The following is a 25,113-nucleotide window of genomic DNA, read 5'->3' on the forward strand; positions in this document are numbered from 1 at the left end:
TCCTAAAGCATTTCTTTTGACTTATCAGTGGATCTGGGGGAAAATGCCAAGAACCATCAAACTGTAAGAGCTACGACTAATTCAAGATCATATGTAAAGAGCAATAATGTTTTACATCATACTAAGCCAAAATGAAAATGGGATTAAAAATAAATTCATCGATGTACTCACAGACTCTCCATGATATGGCAATTATAAAATATCTCATTTTTTCCTTTTACATATCTACCTAATGGTAAAGAGATCTGCGACAACCACATGGGGACATTTTGAATACCTCCTCCTTGACACTGGGCAAGGGAGTTTGGCAACTAGAATCTAGAAACTAGAGTTTGTAATTCTGGATTTTATTTCCAGATTAGAAGCCAACTTTTAGTGACCCATATAATTTGCTTACCCCTCAACACCGTATGTTTGATTCTACATACAGAGTGAGGGACCATCTATCTTTCTGGGGACTGGGCAAGTGTCTGATCTGGGCTTGATGTTTTATAACCCTGTGGGGTAAGCAGGGATATACTGAGAGCACAGACTAACAGGTAAACCACTTTTTCCTTTCCATCCCAAGTTATTTTTGCCAGTGTGATGGCAGGTGCCAGGGAGAAAAAGCAAACAAATCCTAATGGTGGCAACAGTACCGCCAACCTTGCCAGGAGTGTTCCCTGTAAATACCACCATGGAACTCTCGTGTGCCAAGCAAGGATAAATGCAGTTTCTCTCCTGACACCGCACAATTCATCGCAGAACTAATTGGGAAGGGAGTTTAAGGACTTCTACCTAAAGCTGGTTTTCAGTAGTGGAGGGAATTGGTCTGAAGAGACCCTAAGGAACTAGATATATCTCTTCCCCTTAGAAGGATCTCCGTAGGTCCAAAAAGGAGATGAAACTTTTCATGAGGTTGGGAGAAAAGCTGGTGATACATTAAAAGCCACACTCTTTCCATTTCTTCTCTCCTGCTGCCTCTGTTGCTAATGCTGCAGCTCTTGCCAACACATATGCTCTCCACCCCCATGGAGGGCCCCCACTGCCAGTTCTCCATCCACTGCCACCATCAGGAGGACTCATGCATTCATTGCACCTGTTTTATGTGGCTCTCCCAGCCACATCCACCTGTCTGTAAAGAGCTCCGGGGGGACTTTGGGACAAGCTAGGGATGGCAGTACACTACAGGCAGTTTATTGGTGGCTTCTCATGCAGGGATGGGATCCCAAGATAAACAAGAGACTAAAGGAGGGGCATTAGTGACACCTCTTGCAAGTCTGCGGATTGAATTGTAATCCTGGATTGTGGGAATGGATTCTGTATCTCGCTAACTGAAAAATGTAATTCCTTTGCTCTGGTAAATTTCAGCCAAAGTGGTCAATGAGATAAAAAGTTGGAAACATTTCCTAGGGCAGGCACAGAAATGGAAAGAGACAGTGAAGATGTTTAGTGGGTATAGGAATTGGAGAAATAGTAAGTATAGCCAGGAAGGAACTCAGAGAGATTTAAAAGGGAATCATCAACACATGAGCAGTAGAAACTCGGAAGCAAAGAAACTTAAAAACCTGAAATGCCTAGTAGTAAAAATCTGTGCCTCAGACTTGACTACTCATCTTCCCCCAGAGTCTCTGCCCAATAGCCCAGCTGCATGGGAGACACTGATAACACAGATAAGAGCAGTATTGAGTACTGACATGTTGAATAGAGTACTCAGTGACTATTTGCCAAATTGGATTGAATTGTTGATAACCTGTTCTTGACCCTGAGGGCCCAGTATGCTCGTATAGAGAAATCATGCTGTTCTGAACAGGAAGAGATGGACCTAAATCACAGGAGGAGGGATTTGGCTAGGATAAAAGGAACATTCTTCTCTGATGGTGAGGAATTGGAATTAAGAACCTCCCGAACCTCCTTCTTTAGGTATCTTTAAAAAACGGTTGAATACATTCTCTTGGGAATGTAGGAATGGATGAAACTCAAAGACAATAGCTTATTTTCCTGATTATTTCTTTCAAAGACGTCAGTCTATAAAGAGTCATAGTGGCCTCCTGCTCTGGAAACTTGGCCTAGTGACCAGAACGACATAACACTGGCCCGATTGCTCTGTGGAATATGTCCTCGACTGCTAACAATAAGTTCAAATGGGACTTTTCCTGACCAACCTAATGAAATCTTCTCTTGGGACCCTCAGGGCCAAAGATCCGGATTTTGGGGAGCTACTCTGAACACACATACACATTCAAAAATGGAATGCAGAAATACTGTTTCTTGATTATTATGGCTCTTCTCTTTAGCTGTGCAAGGATTAATCTTTAGAAGAATGGAAGAAGACAGCAATACTTGGCTGGCAAATGGAAATTACGTTGGGGAGGGCTATATACAAAGGGCCACGTAAAGCTTAAAGCTTGAGGCCATAGGCCTTCCACTTTTTCAGGAACTTTTTTTAGTCTGATAAAAATAGAACCAAGCAGATTAAATAAAGAACAGAGTTCACTGGATACTTTGAGTCTTGGGTTGTAAAATGAAACTGGCTATGAAGGGATGACTTAGAGGATATATCACAAGGGAGTTCTCATAGAACTTTTTGGTAGATTAAACGTTTAGGCTGAAACCTCTGAAAGCCATATTTTGAAAGATCAGAGGTTTAAGCATTGCAACATTGATGCCTTCAATAAAAATATATTTAAATTAAGTTGCCTCATTCAGAAAGATCTTGTCAAGGATTTTTCAATATTTTTCTTTCAGGGTGGACGTTAAGAACATGAATTCCAAGGATATAGTGAGAACTAATAGATTTCCCCATGGATCACATATCAACTAAAAAAGAACTTCTGCACTTAAGAACACTGCTTCTGATGCTTATAATGAGGGCACTAGAAGATGTAATATGAAAGACCCTGATATATAAAGATAATTAAATGTCAAATAAAAAAATAAAGTACCAATTCTGAATTCTAAATAAAATGAAGATTTCTTTCTGATATAAATTGCAGCAAGCTTTTTGGACCCACCTCCTAGAGTAATGAAAATAAAACCAAAAATAAACAAATGGGACCTAATGAAACTTCAAAGCTTTTGCACAGCAAAGGAAACCATAAACAAAATGAAAAGACAACCCACAGAATGGGAGAAAATATTTGCAAGTGAAGTGACCGACAAGGGATTAATCTCCAAAATATACACACAGCTCACACAGCTCTATATCAAAAAAAAAAAAAAAAAACCCAACAGCCCAATCAAAAAATGGGCAGGGGGCTTCCCTGGTGGCGCAGAGGTTGAGAGTCCGCCTGCTGATACAGGGGACACGGGTTCGTGCCGCAGTCTGGAAGGATCCCACATGCCACGGAGTGGCTGGGCCCGTGAGCCGTGGCCACTGAGTTTGTGCGTCCAGAGCCTGTGCTCCACAATGGGAGAGGCCACAACAGTGAGAGGCCCACATACCGCAAAAAAAAAAAAAAAAAAAAAAAAAAATGGGCAGAAGATCTAAGTAGACATTTCAAAGACATATAGATGGCCAAAAAGCATATGAAAAGATGCTCAACGTCACTAATTATTAGAGAAATGAAAATCAAAGCTACAATGAGGTATCACATCACACTGGTCAGAATGGCCATCATTAAAAATTCTACAACCAATAAATGCTGGAGAGGATGTGGAGAAAAGGGAACCCTCCTACACTGTTGGTGGGAACGTAAATTGGTACAGCACTATGGAGAAAAGTATGGAGGTTACTTAAAAAACTAAAACTAGAACTACCGTATGATCCAGCAGTCCCACTCCTGGGCATTTATCCAGAGAAAACCATAATTCGAAAAGATACATGCACCCCAATGTTCACTGCAGCCCTATTTACAATAGCCAAGACACGGAACCTAAATGTCCAGTGACAGATGAATTGATAAAGAAGATGTGGTACACACATATAATGGAATATTACTCAGCCTTAAAAAATGAAGTAATGCCATTTGCAGCAACATGAATGGACCTAGAGATTATCATACTAAGTGAAGTAAGTCAGACAGAGAAAGACAAATATCATATGATATCAGTTATATGTGGAATCTAAAAAAATGATACAAATGAACTTATTTACAAAACAGAAACAGATTCACAGACTTCACAAACAAACTTATGGTTACTAAAGGGGAAAGGTGGGGGGCAGGGATAAATTAGGAGTTTGGGATTAACATATACACACTATTATATATAAAATAGATAATCAACAAGGACCTACTGTATAGGACAGGGAACTCTACTCAATATTCTGTAATGACCTATATGGGAAAAGAATCTGAAAAAGAGTGGATATACGTATGTGTACAACTGAATCACTTTGCCGTACCTGTGAAACTAACACAACATTGTAAATCAACTATACTCCCAATATAAAATAAAGATTAAATTAAAAAAATGAAGATTTCTTTAATTTACACACTGCTTATTTCTTAATTCTATGAGAAATTTGAACATAGGACGGTGAGAAAATATTGTACTTTATTCATTTACGAAGATTCTTCTGGAGTTTCATGAAAATATGTTTGCCTCATCTTATTTAAACATTTTGATAGATGTTATACTCTATAAGATAACCTTCATATAAAGTGGGCTGCCAAAACTGGAAGCATAGAAAATGGTCTGGTCTTTGACAATGGTACTTTACGATGTCTATTCTTTCTTACGAGGGGTTTCACACTTAGCAAGGTCTTGGCACGTTTTGAAAACCCTATGTATTTGACTCCCAAGACCACAATGTTTCATCTCTGTGAAGGAAATCTGAGGGTTTCCTGCTGATCTCCCAGAGCATTTCTTTCTTTTCTTTTTCTGTTAATATGTGCTATCTGCCAGTCATTTTTCTCAATGCTGGGGAGAGTCAGGGCAGCCAAGTAATATCTCTCAGACATAACTTGGTTAATTTTGTGTTTCACAGATCTTCACTAAGATTTTTAAAAAATATTTTTAAATAAAATAATGGAATAAACCGTCATTGGAAAAAGTCAAAACTAAAGAATCATATGAAGTAAAAAGTAAAAGTGCCCCCTCTCCTACAGGTTGCTTTATGGGTAAGTTGCAGAGTATTCCCTTGTCCCAATATGTCTCCTCTCTATATTTACAATATTCCAGAATGTTTTACACAAATTGCATCACATTTACACACTTTCCAGAGCATTTCTTGCCTAACACTTTTGGTGTATGATATTCTCACTTGTATTGTGGTTTGCAGCTGGTAGGTGGTAGGGTTTGGGACCTGAATCCCAGTGTGGTGGATATTATGGGCTGTAACCCACTACTACTCTTACTTTTTTTTTTTTTTTTTTTGTGGTGTGCGGGCCTCTCACTGCTGTGGCCTCTCCCATTGCGGAGCACAGGCTCTAGACGCGCAGGCCCAGTGGCCATGGCTCACGGGCCCAGGTGCTCTGTGGCATGTGGGATCTTCCCGGACTGGGGCACGAACCTGTGTCCCCTGCATTGGCAGGCGGACTCTCAACCACTGCGCCACCAGGGAAGCCCTACTCTTACTTTTTTATGTTCAGTTCTCATCTCTGCAGTATTATAACAGAGAAAGCTCCCCAAGATAAGGATCATCCTATTTTTGTATCTCCCATAGAATGTCAGGCTATGCCAGGGGTAAAGAAAGCTCTCAGGAGATACAAGGTAGACTGAATTAAGTTGTGTTATGGGCCAGAAGAGGCCAGCCCTGAAAAATCACCACTAAGTTATAGTGCATGTGATGTATATGTATAACTCTATGTATCTAGACAGGTCTACCTAGAAATTTAATTTTCTTTTTCCTCAAAGAGCCAATAGTATCACATCGACATATGTGACATGTCTAATTTTATCTGAGCCTCATCCTCATGAGGTGTAGAGGGACACATTTAATATTCCCATTTAATGGATTTGGAAATCACGCAAACAGAGATTCACGTATTTGCTGGAGGTAACACAAATTAACCGTGGTATGAAAACTGGTCTCCAATATCTCTTATACTTAGTCCATGGCTACGTTGCATTTTTTGCACCTAACCATTTTCATATATATGTTTAAGCCCCAAGTGAAGAAAAATGACAAGGCAGATAAGAAAATTAAGGTCAACATATTAACCAGATAATCTAAGTATCTGTTATACTTTTTTTCTGAAGTTCTTACCGTCACGGTGAAAGCGTGCACAACAGAGAAGTTCAACGTCGGGTCATCGGTTCTCTCTTGGTAGACCACACGGTACTGGGAGATAATGCCATTGGGAGATTCTGGCTTCGTCCAGTTCAGTAGAACTGAATGAGCACCAGTAGCTTGAGCCCAGGGCGCTGGCAAATCTTGAGGTGGGGCTTCTAGAGTCCGTGCTGATGACCACAGACTCTCCACAGTGCCCCTGGAGTTACGGGCTCTGACCCGATATTCATAGAGCGTGAAAGGCCTCAAAGTATCTGCATTGTCAATAAATTCAAGGGCTCCTTCTGACCAGACAAACAAAAGGGATTCCTCTTCAAGGCCAGCAGGACGTCTGGAAGGAAACCAGCAAAACAATCAGTGACACGGCACACTTCAAAAGAAGGTTTGTAGACAGAGTAAGAAATTGCTTTTTAGAAGAAATTTTTACAAACTCAATTTTTCAACAGTCCCATTAATGAAATGAACATGTTAAGTGTAATAACAGGAATTTGCTTTAGAGCTCTTTAAAGGGTAAAAGTCAAATTTATTTCCTATGGCTTCTCCAAAACCTAGTAAAACGCAGAGTATGCTCAAAAAATTCTTTCAACTACCTGAGAAGGTGACTGTTTAGGCCCATCTTTAGATTTTATTGATGTTAAAACTAGGGCCCATGAAGTAAGTCACACAGAGAAATTAACTGAATCACTTTGCTGTATACTTGACACTAACACAATACTGTAAATCAACTATACTCCACTCCTCCCCTTCCCCCCCGCAAACCTCCCCCACAAGTCCCATGCAAACTCTTTTGGCACTTAACATATAGAGCATTAAACATCTAAGTAAGAGAAATGGAATTGTCAGTTGCTGGAATGACCCCAGATAGCTAATATTTCATTTGGAACAGATATTTGCTCATCTGGGTGTAAAATCATGATGCAGACCTGACCAGAATTGGAAGTTCCTGAGGAATCCTGGTTGGTCTCTTTCTGTGTTCTCAACATCTGAGCCCAGTAGGTTTAATAGTTTTTCTTTTAATTGAAGTATAGTTGATTTACAATGTTGTATTAGTTTCTGGTGTACAGCAAAGTGATTCAGTTATACATGTAGATACATTCTTTTGTATATTCATTTCTATTATGGTTTATCTGAGGGTATTGAATATAGTTCCCTGTGTCATACAGTAGGACCTTGTTGCTTATCTATTCTATACATAATAGTTTGCATCTACTAACATCAAAATTCCAGTCAAGATTTTTTTTTGAGTGAATGGCCAAAAGGCATATAATTCCATGGCTTTTCTGCATCTTTGCCTCGTCTCTATCAACTCTACTTTTCTACAAGGGTAAGTATTCTAGGTTGGGGAAGAATGTACCCAAGGGATGACCCTTTCCTCTTTCAGCTTCATCTCTAGTTGAGAAGAGAGTGATGAATAAATCAGTATTTTCCAGGCTGTTAGGAGTATTTAATTAACACGCTCTTCAGATGCTGGCATATTCACATGCTGCCACATCAGATTAACCATCAAAACGGAAAGGGTTATTAAGACAAAGTCAATGACAGTACCTTTCACGAAAAGTCAGGCTATTTAAAATCTTTGGCTTTGGGAATTTGATGATCCTCAAGTTGATAAGTCGCTATGACCCAGGTATGAGCAATGACAGTCTACCTGCTGGAGGCTGTGGAGGCTTCACAGATACTCCCCGTGACTTGCAATTATGGTTAGTCCACCCACCACATTATTCCTTGCTACCATGCCTGGGCCAGACTCTGCACTCAGGGTAGGTTTGCAGGGTTTGGCCTTTGTACTTGCTGCAGATACCAGGTACCAGATGTGTCACTGGGAGGGATCCACTCTAATGAGGACCACAGGGCTCACAGCCAAGTATTCCTCTCAGTCAGTTTTTTAAAAGGTGTTTGCTGGGAACACAATATAGCAGGCAAACATATGAACTTCTATGGGTAAATAAAACTTTCTATTTTGTCTGGCTTCAAACTTTCTATGACAAGTCAATGAACTTTATGAAATTCTCACGAATTCCCACATTGAGATGTAGCCATGGTTGTCATAAAACTGACGTTCTATTAAAAAAAGAAAAAGAAAAAAAAACAAAACACGAAGAAAAAAAGAAAAAAACCATAAAACACACATACACACACACAACTGACAATTCTTTAAAAAATTGCCTGAGAGTGTGAATTTTAAAAATCTATACTATGTAAGAGATTAAGTATTATGTTAGCCCCAAGTTTATCCACCAAAACAGTTAAAGGATGCAGCTGGGTTAAGTATTTCTTATCACGACTGAATATTTAATTAATATTACAGTGAGGTAAACAGTCCATTTGTGGTATTAACAACAACAACAACAAAAAAGAACATTTTTATGTCTAAATGAACTTTGAACAGAAGATGTTGAATAGATGACAATTACTCCTAATTTATTTAAGATGTAGGCTTCAACTGTGTTTAACTGGAAGTGCTTCCTCCTGAACAGTCTATGTTTAGGGAAATCACATTTTCAGTTCTCTCTGAAGAGTCAAATGAGTAGTTCTTCTATACTTAAGTTCATTGGGGAGATACTTCAATAATGCACTTTTCCAACTAGAGTTAATTTAATGTTGCTTAACACTTAAGAAGAAAACAAAAATAATTATTAAACTAGGAACTATATATTTTAAAGGGCATTCATACTTCTGTTGTTTTCATGTGGTATAACCTTTTAAAGAACTCCCTACTCTCTTGGAATGCCAGAAGTTCTCAGTGCTTATCTTCAAAAGTAATTAAAACAAAATCCTATAATTCAGTGTATTTCCCATAACAGTTTAACATTATGAAACTGCCAACCTTACCTTATGAAGAATATTAAGAATACTCTTAATTTAAATAAATAGCCAGAAACACCTGTAGTCAGAGGAGATGGATTGTAAGCCTTGGCCTTGACACATCATTAAATGACCTTGGGCAAACTCACCTGTGTTCTCTAGTGTTCATTTCACTTTGTAAACTGGAGTCAATGATCTTATAGTGTATAATGTCTAGAATTTTGGTAAGAATTAAGTCAAGTAATGCACATGAAAATCACTGGGTCAAATGTAATACATAATACAAAGGAAGTTATCATAGAAATGATGTCCAAAGCTGTAAGAGGGTGTGGAGAAAAGGGAACCCTCCTACACTGTTGGTGGGAATGTAAATTGGTACAGCCACTATGGAGGACAGTATGGAGGTTCCTTAAAAAACTAAAAATAGAGCTACCATAGGATCCAGCAATCCCACTCCTGGGCATATATCTGGAAAAGATGAAAACTCTAATTTGAAAAGATACACGCACTCCAATGTTCACTGAAGCCCTATTTACAATAGCCAAGACAGGGAAGCAACCTAAATGTCCATTGACAGATGAATGGTTAAAGAATATGTGGTACATATATGCAATGGAATATTACTCAGCCATAAACAAGAATGAAATGATGCTATTTGCAGCAACATGGATGGACCTAGAGATTATCATACCAAGCGAAGTAAGTCAGAAAGAAAGACAAATACTCTGTGACATCACTTATATGTGGAATCTAAAACATGACACAAATGAATTTATTTACAACAGAAACAGACTCACTGACACAGAAAACTAATGGTTACCAAAGAGGAAAGGTTGGGGGAGGGATAAATTAGGAGTTTGGGATAAACAGATACACACTAATATATATATATATATATATATATATATAAAACTGAATTCCTTTGCTGTACACTGGAAACTAACATAAAATCATTAATCAACTATACTTCAATTAAAAAAAAGAAACGATGTCCAAAGCCTGTATTTAGGAAGACAAATCCAGCAGTTGTGTAAAGGCTGCATTGAACAGGGAGTGACAGCAGTCACACGATGAAAAGGTCATCTCAACAGTCCACATGAGAATAAATGTGGATCCTGAACTAGGTCGATGGTAGAGGAAATGGAAACATAGGTGATTTAAAAAATGCTTTGGGACAGTTGAATCATCCAGCTTTCCTGAGTGGGTGGCTGTTCTGGTGTTGAGGAAAGAGATTCAAATACCCTTCAAAAATTTTAGGACTTAATTGCATTTAAAACTCTTCAGTGATTCGCCATAGAACTGGCCTGTGCTGACCACTGCAGATTCACCTTCTGAGATTTCTATTCCCATTTTACATTCTGGTCAAAATCCAGTAGAAAGTCTTTCCCTTGCTTCTCTCTCAAATAGGGTTACAATATCCTTCTATGTGCTTAGTCTTTTCTTTATGGACTCACTTGTCACAGTGTATTGTAATAGACTTTCCTTTTTTATATCTCTCCTACTATACTACAAGTTCCCTGAAGTCAAAGACTGCATCTTATTTTTGAAGCAATGACTGGATGACTGACTGGTTGACAAGAATAATCCAAGATTTTGGTTCCAACAAGAACCAGAAAAATGTTCTCATTATTAAGTTATTGTCTCTCAGCTCTAAACCTACCCTTCTATATTTGGCTTTATGACAGTGGGGCTGGGACTCTGCCCTCTACATTCCTGCTTTACCAGCTGATTCTATATTGGGATCTGCCAATAGGGGGCGCCAGAGGGTGATTAGAGAACTGAAAGGAAAAGGGAAGGGGCTCCTTCCTATTTGCTTCCTGTTTGCTTGCTGATTACATGCGCTTCTCTGCAGCAAGGATTCTTCACCTTGTAAGCAGTAGATCCTTCTCCCTTAGGAGCAGATGATTCAAATATGACATTTTTCCAACACTTGGAAAGCCAGCTTCATCTCATGCCTCCTCCTACAGACACCCGCACCAGCTGACAGGTGCCCCCTCCTTGGATGTCTGGGTCCCAGCATCACAGGTGCTCCCCTCTAAGTTTCTAAGTTTTAATAATTCAAGCCGTTTCTCTTTGTTGCCTCAGTCCTAAGGGTATTAGCTCTTTCCTGCAGTTGCCACCTCTATGATATCTTCGAGTTCTCTTTCATCCTTTCAGTTACCTAGTTAACAAATTAACAATCAGGTAGTAATTATTTATATTAAATTCTTTCTATTAAAATAACTGGTGTGGGGCTTCCCTGGTGGTGCAGTGGTTGAGAGTCCGCCTGCCGATGCAGGGGACACGGGTTCGTGCCCCGGTCCGGGTAGATCCCACATGCCGCGGAGCGTCTGGGCCCGTGAGCCATGGCCGCTGAGCCTGCGCGTCCGGAGCCTGTGCTCCGCAACGGGAGAGGCCACAACAGTGAGAGGCCCGCGTACCGCAAAAAAAACACACAAATAAATAAATAAAATAAAATAACTGGTGTGGTTCCTCTTTCCTGAGCAGACCTTGATTGCTACAGAAAATGAGGATGATGTTCACAGAAAGAGGGAAATAGGAAAATTGTAAAGAGGGTAATGATAGATTTGCATCTGGACTCACTGAATTTATCATTTTGTCTTTATCACACCATATTACATATTGATTGTAAAAAGTAATTAGAAAATAAAGATGAGCAAAAACACAAGAATCATCCGTAACCTATCTCTGAGATAAGCACCGTTAACTTTCTTTTGGTGTTTAACATTCCAGACATTTTTCGTGCACATATAAAGGTAAAAAAAATTCCATGTATTTAAAGAAAAACAGAATCATACTAGGTGTACTGTCGTGCAATCTGCTTCTTTTATTATCATGAACCTCTTTCCTTGTCCTTAAATATACATATATAACTGCCAGATTTGTCTTCCCCAAGCATGGCTGTGGATGGTCCATCTTGGATAACTTTCTATTTTTTATTGTGCTTTATGTTTAACACAGTACTTTCACATACATGATTTCATTTAATTCCTATGAAATTCTAGAGGTTAATTATTTTCTATGTTTATCAGCCTAACTTACATAGAAGTGAAAGCTTAGGGAACATAGTGACTTGCCCAAGGTCACATAACTTGTAAGTGGCAGACCCAGGACCTGGAAGCCGTATCTTCTGACTACAAATGCCATGCTTTGTCCATTCTGTCACATTGCTTCTCTATTTTACTCCAAATCTTTAATGGCTCTCATTGTTTCCAAATCAAAACCCTAAACTCCTCAGCCTAGTATTTAAAGTCTTCCAAAATCTACTGTCAAGCTGACCTACTAAATTCTCCCTACAAATAACAAAGTCTCCAGCCAAGCCTGAGCACGGAACCCTATGCCTTCAGTGTTGGGAATTTTGCTTATTCCAGTCATTTTATTCACCTGCGATGTCTTTGCCATCAGTCTTTGCTTACTAATATTTTATCTACCACAAAGGAAACAGAATACAAAGTCCTGAGATGGATGAGATGACACATGGGAATTTTGTATAGGTGGCCTTTCAAATCAGTAAATTGTAAAATAATGTTGACAAACTAGATAGCTTTAAAAAAAATAACGAATGCCTAATTGATACAAAAAGAGACATGAAGTGAGAGTGTTTGGGAAGTACATTCACCATGAAGAGAGCTTTTTGTTGCAACCTGTAGAGTCCTTGTCACATCAGCCAGAGAAGCTTAAGCCTGCACAGTTGGAAAAGCAAGGTTTCCTGGGAGGTTTCCTAGCTCTGTCTAACCACTCTTACAGATAGATGGGGTCTTCAAATTATTTTTGTACAACACTTTTACTCCTGCTTTTTAAAAACTTAGCCATTATTTTAAAAAATTACTTTGTAAAGGCTTTAAATATTTATCCATTCATTGAACAAACTGATTCAGTGTTCACTATTCTTTCCTCCATCTCAGATCTTCCTTCTAAAGTTACTCTCTTTCATCCTGAAATACACTTGTTAGAAGTTCACTGAATGATATTCTATTTGAGGTAAATGCAGGAGTCTATTGAAGGTAAATTTTCTCCATGTTATTTTATATAAGTATAATTAAAGACTGAATTCTGATTATTAAAAGTTAATTTTTCTGAGAAAAAACCCCACAAATGTCTAGATTTCCTGTCTCATTCCTTAAAACAAAATCAGTCTATTAATGTAAGATCAGAAACCATAAAACTCCTGGAAGAAACGTTAGGCAGTGAGCTCCTGGACATTGCTCTTGGCAATAGCTTTTTGGATCTAACTCCAAAAGCAATGGCAACAAAAGCAAAAATAAACAAATGGGACTAAATTAAACTAAAAAGGAAGGAAACCATCAATAAAATAAAAAGTCAACCTACTGAATGGGAGAAGATATTTTCAAGTCATATATCTGATAAGGAGTAAATATCCAAAATATATGAAGAACTCATACAGCTCAACAACAGAAAAACAAACAATCCAATTAAAAAATGGCAGAGGGTCTGAATACACATTTTTTACAAAGAAGACATACAGATGGCCAACAGGCACATGAAAAGATGCTCGACATTACTAATCACCAGTGAAATGCAAGTCAAAACCACAATGATATATCATCTCACACCTGTCAGAATGGCTATTATCGAAAGGACAAGAAATAACAAATGTTGGTGAGGATGTGGAGAAAAGGGAAACCTTGTGCACTGGAGATAGAAACATATATTGGTACAGACACAATGGAAAACAGTATGGAGGGTCCTCAAAAAATTAAAAATAGAACGTCAGCAATTCCACTTCTGGGTATTTATACAAAAAAATATGAAAACACTAATTTGTAAAGATATATGTATCCCTATGTTCATTGCAGCATTTTTTACAATAGCCAAGATACGGAAGTAACCTAAGTGTCCATCTATGGATGAATGGATAAAGAAGATGTGGTATATATATAAGGAGTACTACTCAGCCATAAAAAAGAATAAAAATTTGCGATTTATGACAACATGAATGGACCTTGAGGGTATTATGCTAAGTGAAATAAGTCAGAGAAAGACAAATACCATAGGATTTCACTCACATGTGAAATCTAAAAAACAAAACAAATGAAAAAAAGAAAACAAAACCAGACTCACAGATACATGGAATAGACTGGTGGCTAAAAGAGAGGAGGGCTTTGAGGGATGGGCAGAATGGGAAAAGAGGTACAAATTTCTAGATATAAAAGAAATAAGTGTGTCATGTACAGCATGGTGACTAGGGCCAGTAATATTATGTTGCAAATTTGAAAGTTGCTAAGAAAGTAAAAAAATAGTTGTCATCATAAAGAAAAAATTTTGTAACTGTATATGGTGACAGATGGTAACTAGACTTATTGTGGTGATCATTTTGAAGTGTATACAACTATTGAATCATTATGCTGTACACTTGAAACTAATAATAATGTGTTAATTATACTTCAAGAAAACAAAAAACAAAATCCAATCTATATTTAGATATAAGGAGTAGAGCCAGAAAAGTGCTGGAAGAAATAATTGATGTGTTATGTTTAATATGATCACTAAAAGAATTTCCATAATATGTAAAAAGGATAGATAAATTAACAAGAAACAATCTAAAAGAAAATAGTCTAAAGATATATACTATACACACACAAATATATATTAGAAATAAATAAATGAACAGCCTGACTTATAATGACCAAAATTTTAATTAAAACAACAGTAATATGCCATTTAAAATACTAGGGCTTCCCTGGTGGCGCAGTGGTTAAGAATCCTCCTGCCAATGCAGGGAACACGGGTTCAATCCCTGGTCTGGGAAGATCCCACATGCCGAGGAGCAACTAGGCCCGTGTGCCACAACTACTGAAGCCTGCACTCTAGAGCCCGCAAGCCACAACTACTGAAGCCCGCATGCCTAGAGCCTGTGCTCCACAACAAGGGAAGCCACCGCAATGAGAAGCCCATGCACCGCAATGAAGAGCAGCCCCCGCTCGCCACAACCAGAGAAAGCCTGCAAGCAGCAACGAAGACCCAACGCAGCCATAAATAAATAAACAAACAAATAAATAAATTTATAAAATACTGAACTAGCAAAGATTTGAAAGATTGCTGAGTCCCAGTATTGATTAGAGTTTTCAGAATTAGAAATTCTCATATACCATTTTTAGAAGACAATTTAGCAATCTCCAAAATTTAAAATGCACAAAGTGGATCCTGCACTTCTAGTACTAAGAATAATCTTCCATATGTTTATTGTAAAGATTTTTGTGGAGAATTGCTTTTGTAATGAAAACTTAGAAATCACTGATTTTGCCAACAATAGGAGACTGGTTAAATAATACATGACACACATCCATATAATAAAATATTGTTGAGTCATTAAAAGAAATGAGGGGTGTGTGTGTGTGTGTGTGTGTGTCCAAATGGTCAAAGAAAATTTGAACAATTCCTTATGTAAGGGAAACTATAAATAGAAAACATCAATGTTACATATATTAAAATTAATAGTAGTTATGTCTATCGATGGGAATTATATACATGGGTAAGTCATAAAAAAAGGGATGCATAACCTTTGTAATATTCTGTACTGTTAAAAAGTTTTTTTAAAAACATTATTTCTAATTTAAACAGTCATTAAATTTTTATTTTGTAAGGCCAAGTCTCAATGACATCAACTTCATCCATGGAAGTCTTCCATAAATATTCCAGACAGAAAGAATCCCTGTCTCCTGTAAATATTTTGGTAAATATTTATATTTCTCACATTATATTGCTCATTGTTTTGTTTGCTTAGTTTGACTTACATCTCCTACTATAGTAAAAGTCCTTGGTAATAGGGCTCAGATCTTACAGTAGATATGAACATTATCTGTCATCTATTATCCATCTATCTATCTGTACCTATTTATCTATCTATCCATCTTCACATCCATACTGTCTTTCCACATAGTACAAACTGATTGCATAAAAATTCCTTCACCTTTGAATCAATGCCCTTTTTTCTTAGTTTACTCAATCAGCTTAATTATTCATTCTAAAAAAATATTATTTATGGTACCCTGCTTGGAATGTTCTTCCATATCATCCATCCATTCAAACTGTCTCAGATTTTATCCTTCAAAACCTTACTCAGTTTTTCTGAATGTTTAGTTATTTGAATATTTGGAAGGTTCATCACTTATTTTTACTTTTACGGCATTTAGAAGGTGTTTTAATATATTTTTGTCTTTTACTGAACATTGATCCAATCTTTTCTTTATTTAGAGGCTGCTTTTGAAAATAAAACCCCATGCATTTTTGTCTCTCTTAAAATGGAATCTCCTAGTGGGAGGTCATTTTATTACGTATTTTGTAAAGTCTTAAGAAAAAGAGTTTGGTGGATTTTGTAGATGGAAGTTGGATTTTGTGGGTGGATTTTGCCATTTACAAGATTACAGATATAAAATAAAGGGGAAATACTGAAGAATCTTTATTATACCAGCCAAACTTGCTATGAGAAGAAAGCAGATGCCCAAGATGGCCTTATGTATGCCCTATCAGTAAACAGGTTGCAAAATGCTAACATAAATGTTGTCTCTATTGTAGGAAATCTCTTTTGTAACTCACATTGGTCAACAAAGTAGCCTAAATAAACGATCATGTTAACAGGTGATCTAACCAGAAGCAATCACATGAATAGTCTTGTCCTTACTAGCTTATTTTTTGTTTTGTTTTCTAAAGTCATAAACATCTTACCTGTTTATTAGGGCAGATCCTTTTTAACAGGATGCTATCTAGAGGCAACATTTAAACAGTAGATGGGAATTACTGAGGGGAAATGATTGGGGGCTTGGAGAGAGCAGAGATGAACATCTTCAAGATGGGATTGGCAAGTTGGCTTCCCGCAATTTAATGAAAATATCTGCATAGGTCAAACCCCGTCTTTGATTTGAGCTAAATGGATTTCCTTTGGTGGTGATAGAAGAAAGAGGAGGCAAATGATGAAACAGAAATTACATGCCCTAACCTCCCCAGAAATACCGTAGGCTTGTGTCTATAACTATACGCGGGGCTCTATGGAGTCCTAGAATGAAAAAGAACTCTGTGTCTACATTCTATTTCTGTCCTTACAAATTCCTGATTTTTTTTTTTTGCAGCTATCTAAGAAAAATTTGATATTGTTGTTGTCTAAGCACATTTAAACTTCAGCTGAAATAACTGCCAAGTGATTCATGCCTATGTAGGTGAATATAACGATTGTATCTGGAGCCCCAGCGCACCATTTTCATTTCACTTTAAATAAAAAACAAAATGTATCTATGTCAGTCAGTGCCCTTCTCCTGTACTCAGAGGTATCAAACAGGCTACAATTATGATTGTGAAATGATTGTGTCACACTGGAGGAAGGTTTATTGCTTTTGAGTCTGCTAGGCAGTAACACATTCTGTTTCATATTACTCTTTATATCATTGTTTGGCTGTGACTAGAATAATCAAATGCCATCAAATGCTGTCAAATTCAATTTACAGTATTTTTCATTGAAGCGGGCTTTCTGCATTGTATTTCTTGTTTTCCCTCTCTATAGCTGCCATGGAATAGTCACTGTAATCATGAGCATTATTTACAAAACCAACAGAGAGAAGCCTCTTCCTGGTCTATAACAGATACTTTATTTCCCTTTATTCAGAATAGGAATTTGATGTGCTTTTCTCATACAATTAGCATGGAGTAGATGAAAGAAAACTATTCCAAAGATGGGCGTTGTAAAGGCTGCACTAATGTGTTTAATGTAAAATGTAAATTCACATTAGCTATTTTTACATGTTCATGTGTATTTGAATCAGAAATATTATTCTTCAAATTAATGTTTGCTGAGAAGAAAACATTTGGCTTGCTCATTTATGGCAATGTGATTTACAAAACAGAAATGCAGTAATACTTTCTCCCTTCATACTTTTCCTTACATTCCCATAGCTGAAGATTGGTCTGAATGAAAGGGTTTCAATATCTGAAGTTGTAAGACGAGCCTAAACTAAGTTTCACGATGTGTCCAGGGCGTAGGACTAAACAAGGGAAGGCATGAGGCTGCAGGAGAGACTAACAAAGGATGCTGAAGTGGGATGAGGATCTGAGAAAAAAATGTGTTGGGCTTTGTATGCCTGATTTAAATTGATGGCTTTTGGAATGGGGTTTTCAGCTGCAAATTTTTTGTCTGCCGGTGTCTGTCTTAGAAAGTGTCTTTTCCATCTCAGTGCTATGATCTGAACGATTGTGTTTCCCCCAAATTCATATGCTGAAATCCTAACTTCCAAGGGGATGGTATTAGGAGGTGGGGCCTTTAGGAGGTGATTAGGTCATGAGGGTGGGGCCCTCATGAATGGGATTAGTGCCCTTATAAAAGAGACCCCACACGGCCCCTGCTGCTTCTGCCATGTGAGGACACAGTGAGAAGATGGCCATCTGTGAGCCAGGAAGTGGGCCCTCACCATACAGTAAATCTGCCAGCACCTTGATCTTGGACTTCCCAGAATCCAGAACTGTGAGAAATTAATGTTTGTTGTTTATAAACCACACAATTTATGGTATTTTTGTTATAACAGCCTGAATAGCAAACTCTCAGTTGAGAGGTTCTCTGGCCCCTTTCCTCTGTTTTTGTTTTACTTTCTCCTTTCCTGCTCTCTCTCTTCCTCCCTCTCCCTCCATCTCTCCCTGTCTGTCTCTTTCTCTCTTTCCTCTTTCTCCTCATTATATATTTGAAGAAAACATTAATTTAAAACTATGTCCATGCTGATCAAATGAAAACTGGATCAAGTAGCACAATACCCTTCAAACCAAAATGCCCATGGAACCACCATCTCTCTCTCTCTCTCTTTCTCTCTTTCTCCCCCTCTCATTCTCACTCTCCTCACTTGTTCTCCTTCTCTTCCCCTCCCTTCTCTCTTTTCTTCCTTTTAGGTGGCTACACTTAATTAACTCTGTATCATGGTGAAAAGAAGCTGCATTAACACCATCTAGCCAGGTGAGTGGAAACCTCAAAACAGAAGGGGAACTGCAAAGTGAAAAGTGTCATCTTTTAAGGATGAGAAAAAGCCTTTCCAATCTCCACATACTAGGTGGTGGGATATAATTAGAATTTTTGTCCTAGACCTGGTTCTTCCTCTGGAATGAGTATGTCTCTTGGTCAATGAACCTCCAGAGGACAGCTCTACCCTTCTATCAAAGGTAAGGCTTCTTGGGCTATGAGGTCTCATCTTTCAAAGAGGGCTCAAACAAAAATGTTACATGGTAGTTGTGGCTTTTTTCCTTGGATAATGTGTAGAAGTTTCCAATACCAATTTTAGTTTCTAGTAGGTGCTTCAAAACACATGAATTCCCATCAATTCTCTTATGGAAATAGAAAATGTATTTGATTCCACAGTCCTGGAATAGTACACATTCTTAAATAATCAACAATAATAGTAATAGTCAATGTTACCTGTGAATAAAGTAGTTGATGATGACTCCATTTGGTTTTTTAGGTGGCGTCCATTTAACCATTATGCAAGCTGATCCCAGTGCCTTAAGAACAGGAGAATTTAGATCCATGGGGGCTCCTTCAGCTGTTTTGACAAATATCCTACTGCTAACTCCACAACCTCCTTAAAAAAGAAGAAAACCAAGACCTTTAATAACTTGTCAAGCAGCGAAAAGAATTATATGTACGTATAGAAGGGTACGAATATCATGACAATCATTTTATCTGAAATTTAGTATACACACAAATTTTGTAAACATACTTTAGACTAGTATTTAAATCTCTTCAGGATTTGAACATTTAAATAAGGAATCATTTTTGGGAAATCCATTAATTTGCGATTTGGGAAATCCATTAATTAACCACATTTTTATACAGGCATAAATAATAAAGCTTATGCTTGTCTGAACTGAGGTTTCTCTAATTTACTGCAGTTATTCTAGCCAGAAAGTGAAAAGGTGCTTCAATTTCGTAACTGTATATGTGACCTGAACATCATGTATGCTCTTAATAGTATCTTATTTTTGCTAATATTTAAAAATAATGATTGTTCCCTCAACACACAAAAGTCAAACAATGAATTTGAAGGATATTGTTTCTTCACAGCATAGCTTTAGGGACACAGAGAGGCAGAAGTTGATTTTTGCATTTAAATCAAGAAAACCTTAATTTAAAGCTATTTCCATGTGGATTAGCTGAAGAGTGGATCAGGGAAAGCAATACTCTTCAAACAAAATGTCTGAGTCTGGTTTGTAGAGACGAGTGGGCAAACTGACTCAATTTCAGAGATGAAGCATAGCAAAGTCGCAGACCCCCTAGTCCTAACCAACTCTACGGGAAACAGTACTCATTTGGAAACAGAAGTTCCTAAGGACAGGAGTTTCATGTTGAGTATAAGGTTGGTAAATTTCTTTAATCTAAGGTGAAGCAACTTGTTTTGAGTTATACTTCTTCTCTCTTAGCAGTTGGGTGTTATATATTATATAACACCTGGAGGTATCTAGGAAGTGAGAGAGGCTCTTCCTTAAGACCACACAGATAGATGACGACTTCATTGACCACTAGCCTAAGCCATGAAACTCAAGGTGACAGGTTAGGTACACGAGACAGGTATCAGGGAAGCACTGTAAAATATGTTGATTCATTTGAGTATAACTCAACTTCTAAATAATGTCTCCCTTCCTACTCTCCCACCCCTAAATAAAACTGAAATAGAACCAAGGTGAGTACATTTCCTATGAGATTTTTGTAATGCCTATTTTGTTTTATATTACCAATGATTATTGTATGTGCTCTAGGTGTTTTTCTTTTAAAGGGCCTTATAAAACAAGACTTTGGGGCTTCCCTGGTGGCACAGCGGTTGAGAGTCCGCCTGCCAATGCAGGGGACGCAGGTTCGTGTCCCGGTCCGGGAAGATCCTGCATGCCGCGGAGCGGCTGGGCCCGTGAGCCATGGCCGCTGAGCCTGCGCATCCGGAGCCTGTGCTCCGCAACGGGAGAGGCCACAACAGTGAGAGGCCAGCGTACCGCAAAAACCAACAACAACAACAACAACAAAAAACAAAAAAAACAAGACTTTGCAAAACCACCATTTTCCTATATTTAAATATTCATGATTTAATGTGCAGAAATGCATAATGCTTCACTCAATGCCAGGCTCTGATTTGTCTGGGTAAACAGTCCAGTACCAATAAGAAATGAAATGTTAGTCTTTGTATTTGAATTGAGAATCTATTCCTTTTTAAGGAATTTTTTTTTAAATAAAATACTTTTTAATAAAAAAAACCCAGGACGAGTGTCTGAAAGACTTTCACCATTTTGACATGCTTGTATCCTTGTCTCATATTGTGTGGATGGAGTCAAATTTTCCAGAAGGATGGACTGATGATGACCAGCAGAGAAGATCAGAGGTGCTACACTTCCAGCGTTGAGTAAGACATTGTACTCCACAGGTATTTTGGGGGTGAGGATCCCTTTAAAGAGAGAGAGAATAAAAACATGTATGTCTGTTTGGTCAACAAATGTTCCTCTTTTTTTTTTTTTTAAATGTTCCTCTTTTAAGAAAAATGTATGTTTCAAATTTTAAACTTAAATGTATACTATTGCTTAATATAGTGATTAATAACTGCATGAAACTGAAGTTGGAAAATATTAGAATGCCTATTCCAAAAGTAAGAAATGTTTATCACCCATTTTTGAAAACAAATGAAATACAATAATTCTCTTCAAAGATATACTCTACGGGCAAATAAAAACGAAGGCATATTTCAAGGCAAATAAATACAAGGCAATTAGAAATGGTCATATATTTTTCCTAGGCTTACTTACTCTTAAAGTACATAAAAAACCCCACCAGTTTTGCTTGTGACAGTAATTTTTCTGTAGGCATTGTGTATGCATCTCATCTGACACGGATCCTTGACATAATAGCCCATAAAGTATCCAAATCATAGTCTACCTAGAGAATTCCCAGTGCATTAATTATTGAGTCAGGACAGTCTACTCTGTCAGTGAGACTTATGGACCTAAATGTATATGAAGTTTGGGTTCAAAAACTGTCATTTTTCACAATGCCTCCTAAAGAAAGAAGGTCCTGTCAGTTTAGCCTCTTTACAATCTATTCATAGAATTAAGTGCCTGTAAGTTTTATTTGGCCATGAACAACACACACACTTTCTTAAGGAGAGATTATAAGCCTTGAATGAAGAATATATTGAAACTTTAGGCCCACTAAAGTTTCTCATTGATCTGACAGCTTCTAACATGTGGGCTTCCTTGCTTACCTTTGTAATGCTTAAGTAAGTTTCTTTGCTACAGAAACAAGGAAATCTACAGCACAGGACTAAAGAATGAGGTCTAAAGAATGAAATGTGGTTTTGCTTTTTGTAGCTACAGCTCCAATGTATGAGGGGCAGAAGAGCTAGCAAATACCAGAGGTGTTCAGTATTTTGTGTAGGATAGATGAAAACAAGGATCTTCATCAGGAGGACTCATCAATCGTTTCCTTTGGAAAGGTGCTAGATGGTGCTGAGTTTGGCAACCCAGGCTGAGAATTTTAATTTTAAATTTAGAGCATCCTAATGAAACTGTTGCTTTTGTCCTTACAGCTTAACTTACTGTTATTCTATCATCGATTCCTAAATTCTTCTCTCTGGCTTTATACCCTTCCTCGTGTTCCAGATTTGTATTTTGAACAGCCTCCTTCCCAGAGACCTCAATCTTAACAGGTCCAAAAAAGAATTACACTATTTTCCACTCCCAAACCTGTTATTCTTCTTTGGTTTCCTCTCTCCATTTCCCTATGCTGGAGGCCTTGGAGTAAGACCCTTAGAGTATACCCTACCTTCTTCACTCTCAAGCTCAAGTGACAAGTATATTCTATCATTTGTTTCTTCAAGAAGTTTGGGTTTTATATATAATCAGTGAACAACGGATTGAAAACACGTGAGCCAGGAAGTAGGGTTACCAGTTGGAAAGCAGTTGCATGGTTGTAGCAATAACAAAACAAGAACAGCATTTCACTGCATTCCTGTCTTATGCCAGGCAACATACATTATCTCATTTCACATCACTCGAATGTCAACTTCATACAGCTGGGGACTTTGTTCTTCTCTTGAAGGTAGTTTCAGTGCTTAGATTTTAGTACAGAGCGGTAGCTCAAATGTTGATTGAATGAATGAATGAAACCACATGACAATACTGTAAGGTAAATATCACTACCATTTTTTAAAATGAGAAAACCAAGGGCCAGAGGAGAAACCTGTTGCAGATATCACACAGATTAATTGGGGTGGCCAGACTTGAACTCAGGCCCATTTGATACCAAAGCTTCTCTCTCTATATTTATGCTGTCTCTTGATAATAAAGACTTGGATTAGGACAATCGGGGGAAAAAGTGAAAGGATAATTTTGAGAGAACACGTACAGACAGGCAGAACAGGTCTTGGACACTGATTAGATACAGCAAAAAAAGTGATGGAGGAATTAGAATGACCACTGATGGAATGAAATTATAGGTAAATATTTAAAGTTCTGAAGAGCAGGTTTCCCAAACCAGGATACACACACCCTGGACATTTGTGGACTTTTGTCCAAGTATTTTTGGAGACAAGGACAAACATGTCCTCTTTCCCCAAATCAATTTGACTTGTAAAATTTGTGAAATACACAACTCCCCTGCCCAAGCTAGGGAAAACCAGCAGAATCCCGCTATCCCTTGTTCACAAAAATTGGGTGTGGATTTTTCTCCCTAAAAAGCACAAGACTAAGAAATTTTATGTGTAGTGAGTGATGGGAACTTTCTCTACTCAGTTTTTTTAACTCTATCGTCACTTCAGAGCGAACTGTACACCAGCCGAAAACGTTTATGCAGACATAACCAGTGTGTTGAACAAGTACAGATACTATTCGCGGTGCAGTCAAAACACAATTTAATTTTTGTCACTTACTATTGCTTTAAAATGAATTTGTTATGTGTAATCTTCCTCAGACATGGGATGAGAAGTTGGCTAGGACCACGATGCTTCTGCTTAGTGTCAGGTAATAGACAATTCTATATTATTTTTTTCAGATATCACAACAAAGATTAATATCTAGAAAATTTAAGTAAATTCATTTTCTCTTTAATGGTATAGTGAGTACATGTAATGAGCTCATTTAGAAGATATTCTTCAAGGCTTAATTCTCAACTGCAAGACAAAACTGGGAATGTTTTTACTGCTCCCAACAAGACTGCTATAATTACGAAGTTTGAGAGTTGTATGAAGGGGGTTGATTACAGAGAGCGTTGGAGACTCTGAATGTATTAATAGGTGAGGAAAACTTAAGTACTGTATTAGAGGTAAAATAAAGAGCAATATAATCAGGTGTTTTTTCCCCCCCCACTAAAGATGTTCTTTGGGGAGAATTGCTCGAGGTAGTAAAAAAGATTGAAGAGTGAATCAGTACCCTCTTGGTTTGCAATTTGACCTTTCACAGCAGGAAGATATGCTTATGGGAATATCCATCCAGAGTATCTTGGCATGTCACAGCATCCCACCTCAGATTTGGGGCATTGCTCCTTATCGTTACCCTGACATAGTCTATAAAGCAGTGGGAAGAAAAGGTTGCTGTTTGTACACACATATATATGATGAAATGAAGAGAGGAAGAATTGCCTGGACATTGGGGTCGGCTTCCTTCAGATTGACTTAATATCCTGAAATAGAACAGCATACCATGCTTTAACTAAAGAGATTAATAGAAAATGTACCCCTGAATGATAAATTATACAATACATTATTGGGGGATGGAGACAAACACATTGGAATTCAATGCCAAATTTGCATGAATTTTTAAGATAAAAAGCAAGACCTTAAAAAAATTGCAAGGTTATGGTGATTGCTTCAGGTTTTTTCCAAACCTCCTGGGATTGCATGTTCATTCTGTCTTCTCTGATCTTAGGGTAGAACTTGTAGAAAAGTTTGACAAACACACATTTGAAAAATATGCCATGAGTCTTGAACTAGATAAACCACAGAATGGAGTCAGATCAAATCCCTCTTCTGCCTTCATTTGTCCCTGGTAAATTACCCACCCTCTACGGATGCCAGTCTCTTCACCTGTAAAATGATGACACTAATAGCCGCGTCTTAAAGTGCTGAAAGGATTAAATTAAAAATGTATGTAAAGCATTTTAGGTCATTACTGCAAATAGAAAGTACTGAATAAAT

At 37.7% G+C, this 25,113-nt stretch overlaps 1 protein-coding gene across 1 annotated transcript in view; it reads right to left on the minus strand.

Moving 5' to 3' along the window:
* USH2A (usherin) overlaps positions 1-25,113 on the minus strand; it is a gene marked incomplete at both ends in the record, with an annotated part of 783,425 nt that overhangs the window by 124,105 nt on the left and 634,207 nt on the right. The window contains 3 exons of the mRNA XM_082834448.1: positions 6,131-6,485; positions 19,365-19,527; positions 21,217-21,375. Of these exons, the coding sequence (XP_082690574.1) occupies positions 6,131-6,485; positions 19,365-19,527; positions 21,217-21,375 (677 nt within the window). The remainder of the gene's footprint in view (positions 1-6,130; positions 6,486-19,364; positions 19,528-21,216; positions 21,376-25,113) is intronic.

This window comes from Leucopleurus acutus, assembly GCF_964270905.1.
Source record: "Leucopleurus acutus genome assembly, chromosome: 2".
NCBI classification, from domain to species: domain Eukaryota; kingdom Metazoa; phylum Chordata; class Mammalia; order Artiodactyla; family Delphinidae; genus Leucopleurus; species Leucopleurus acutus.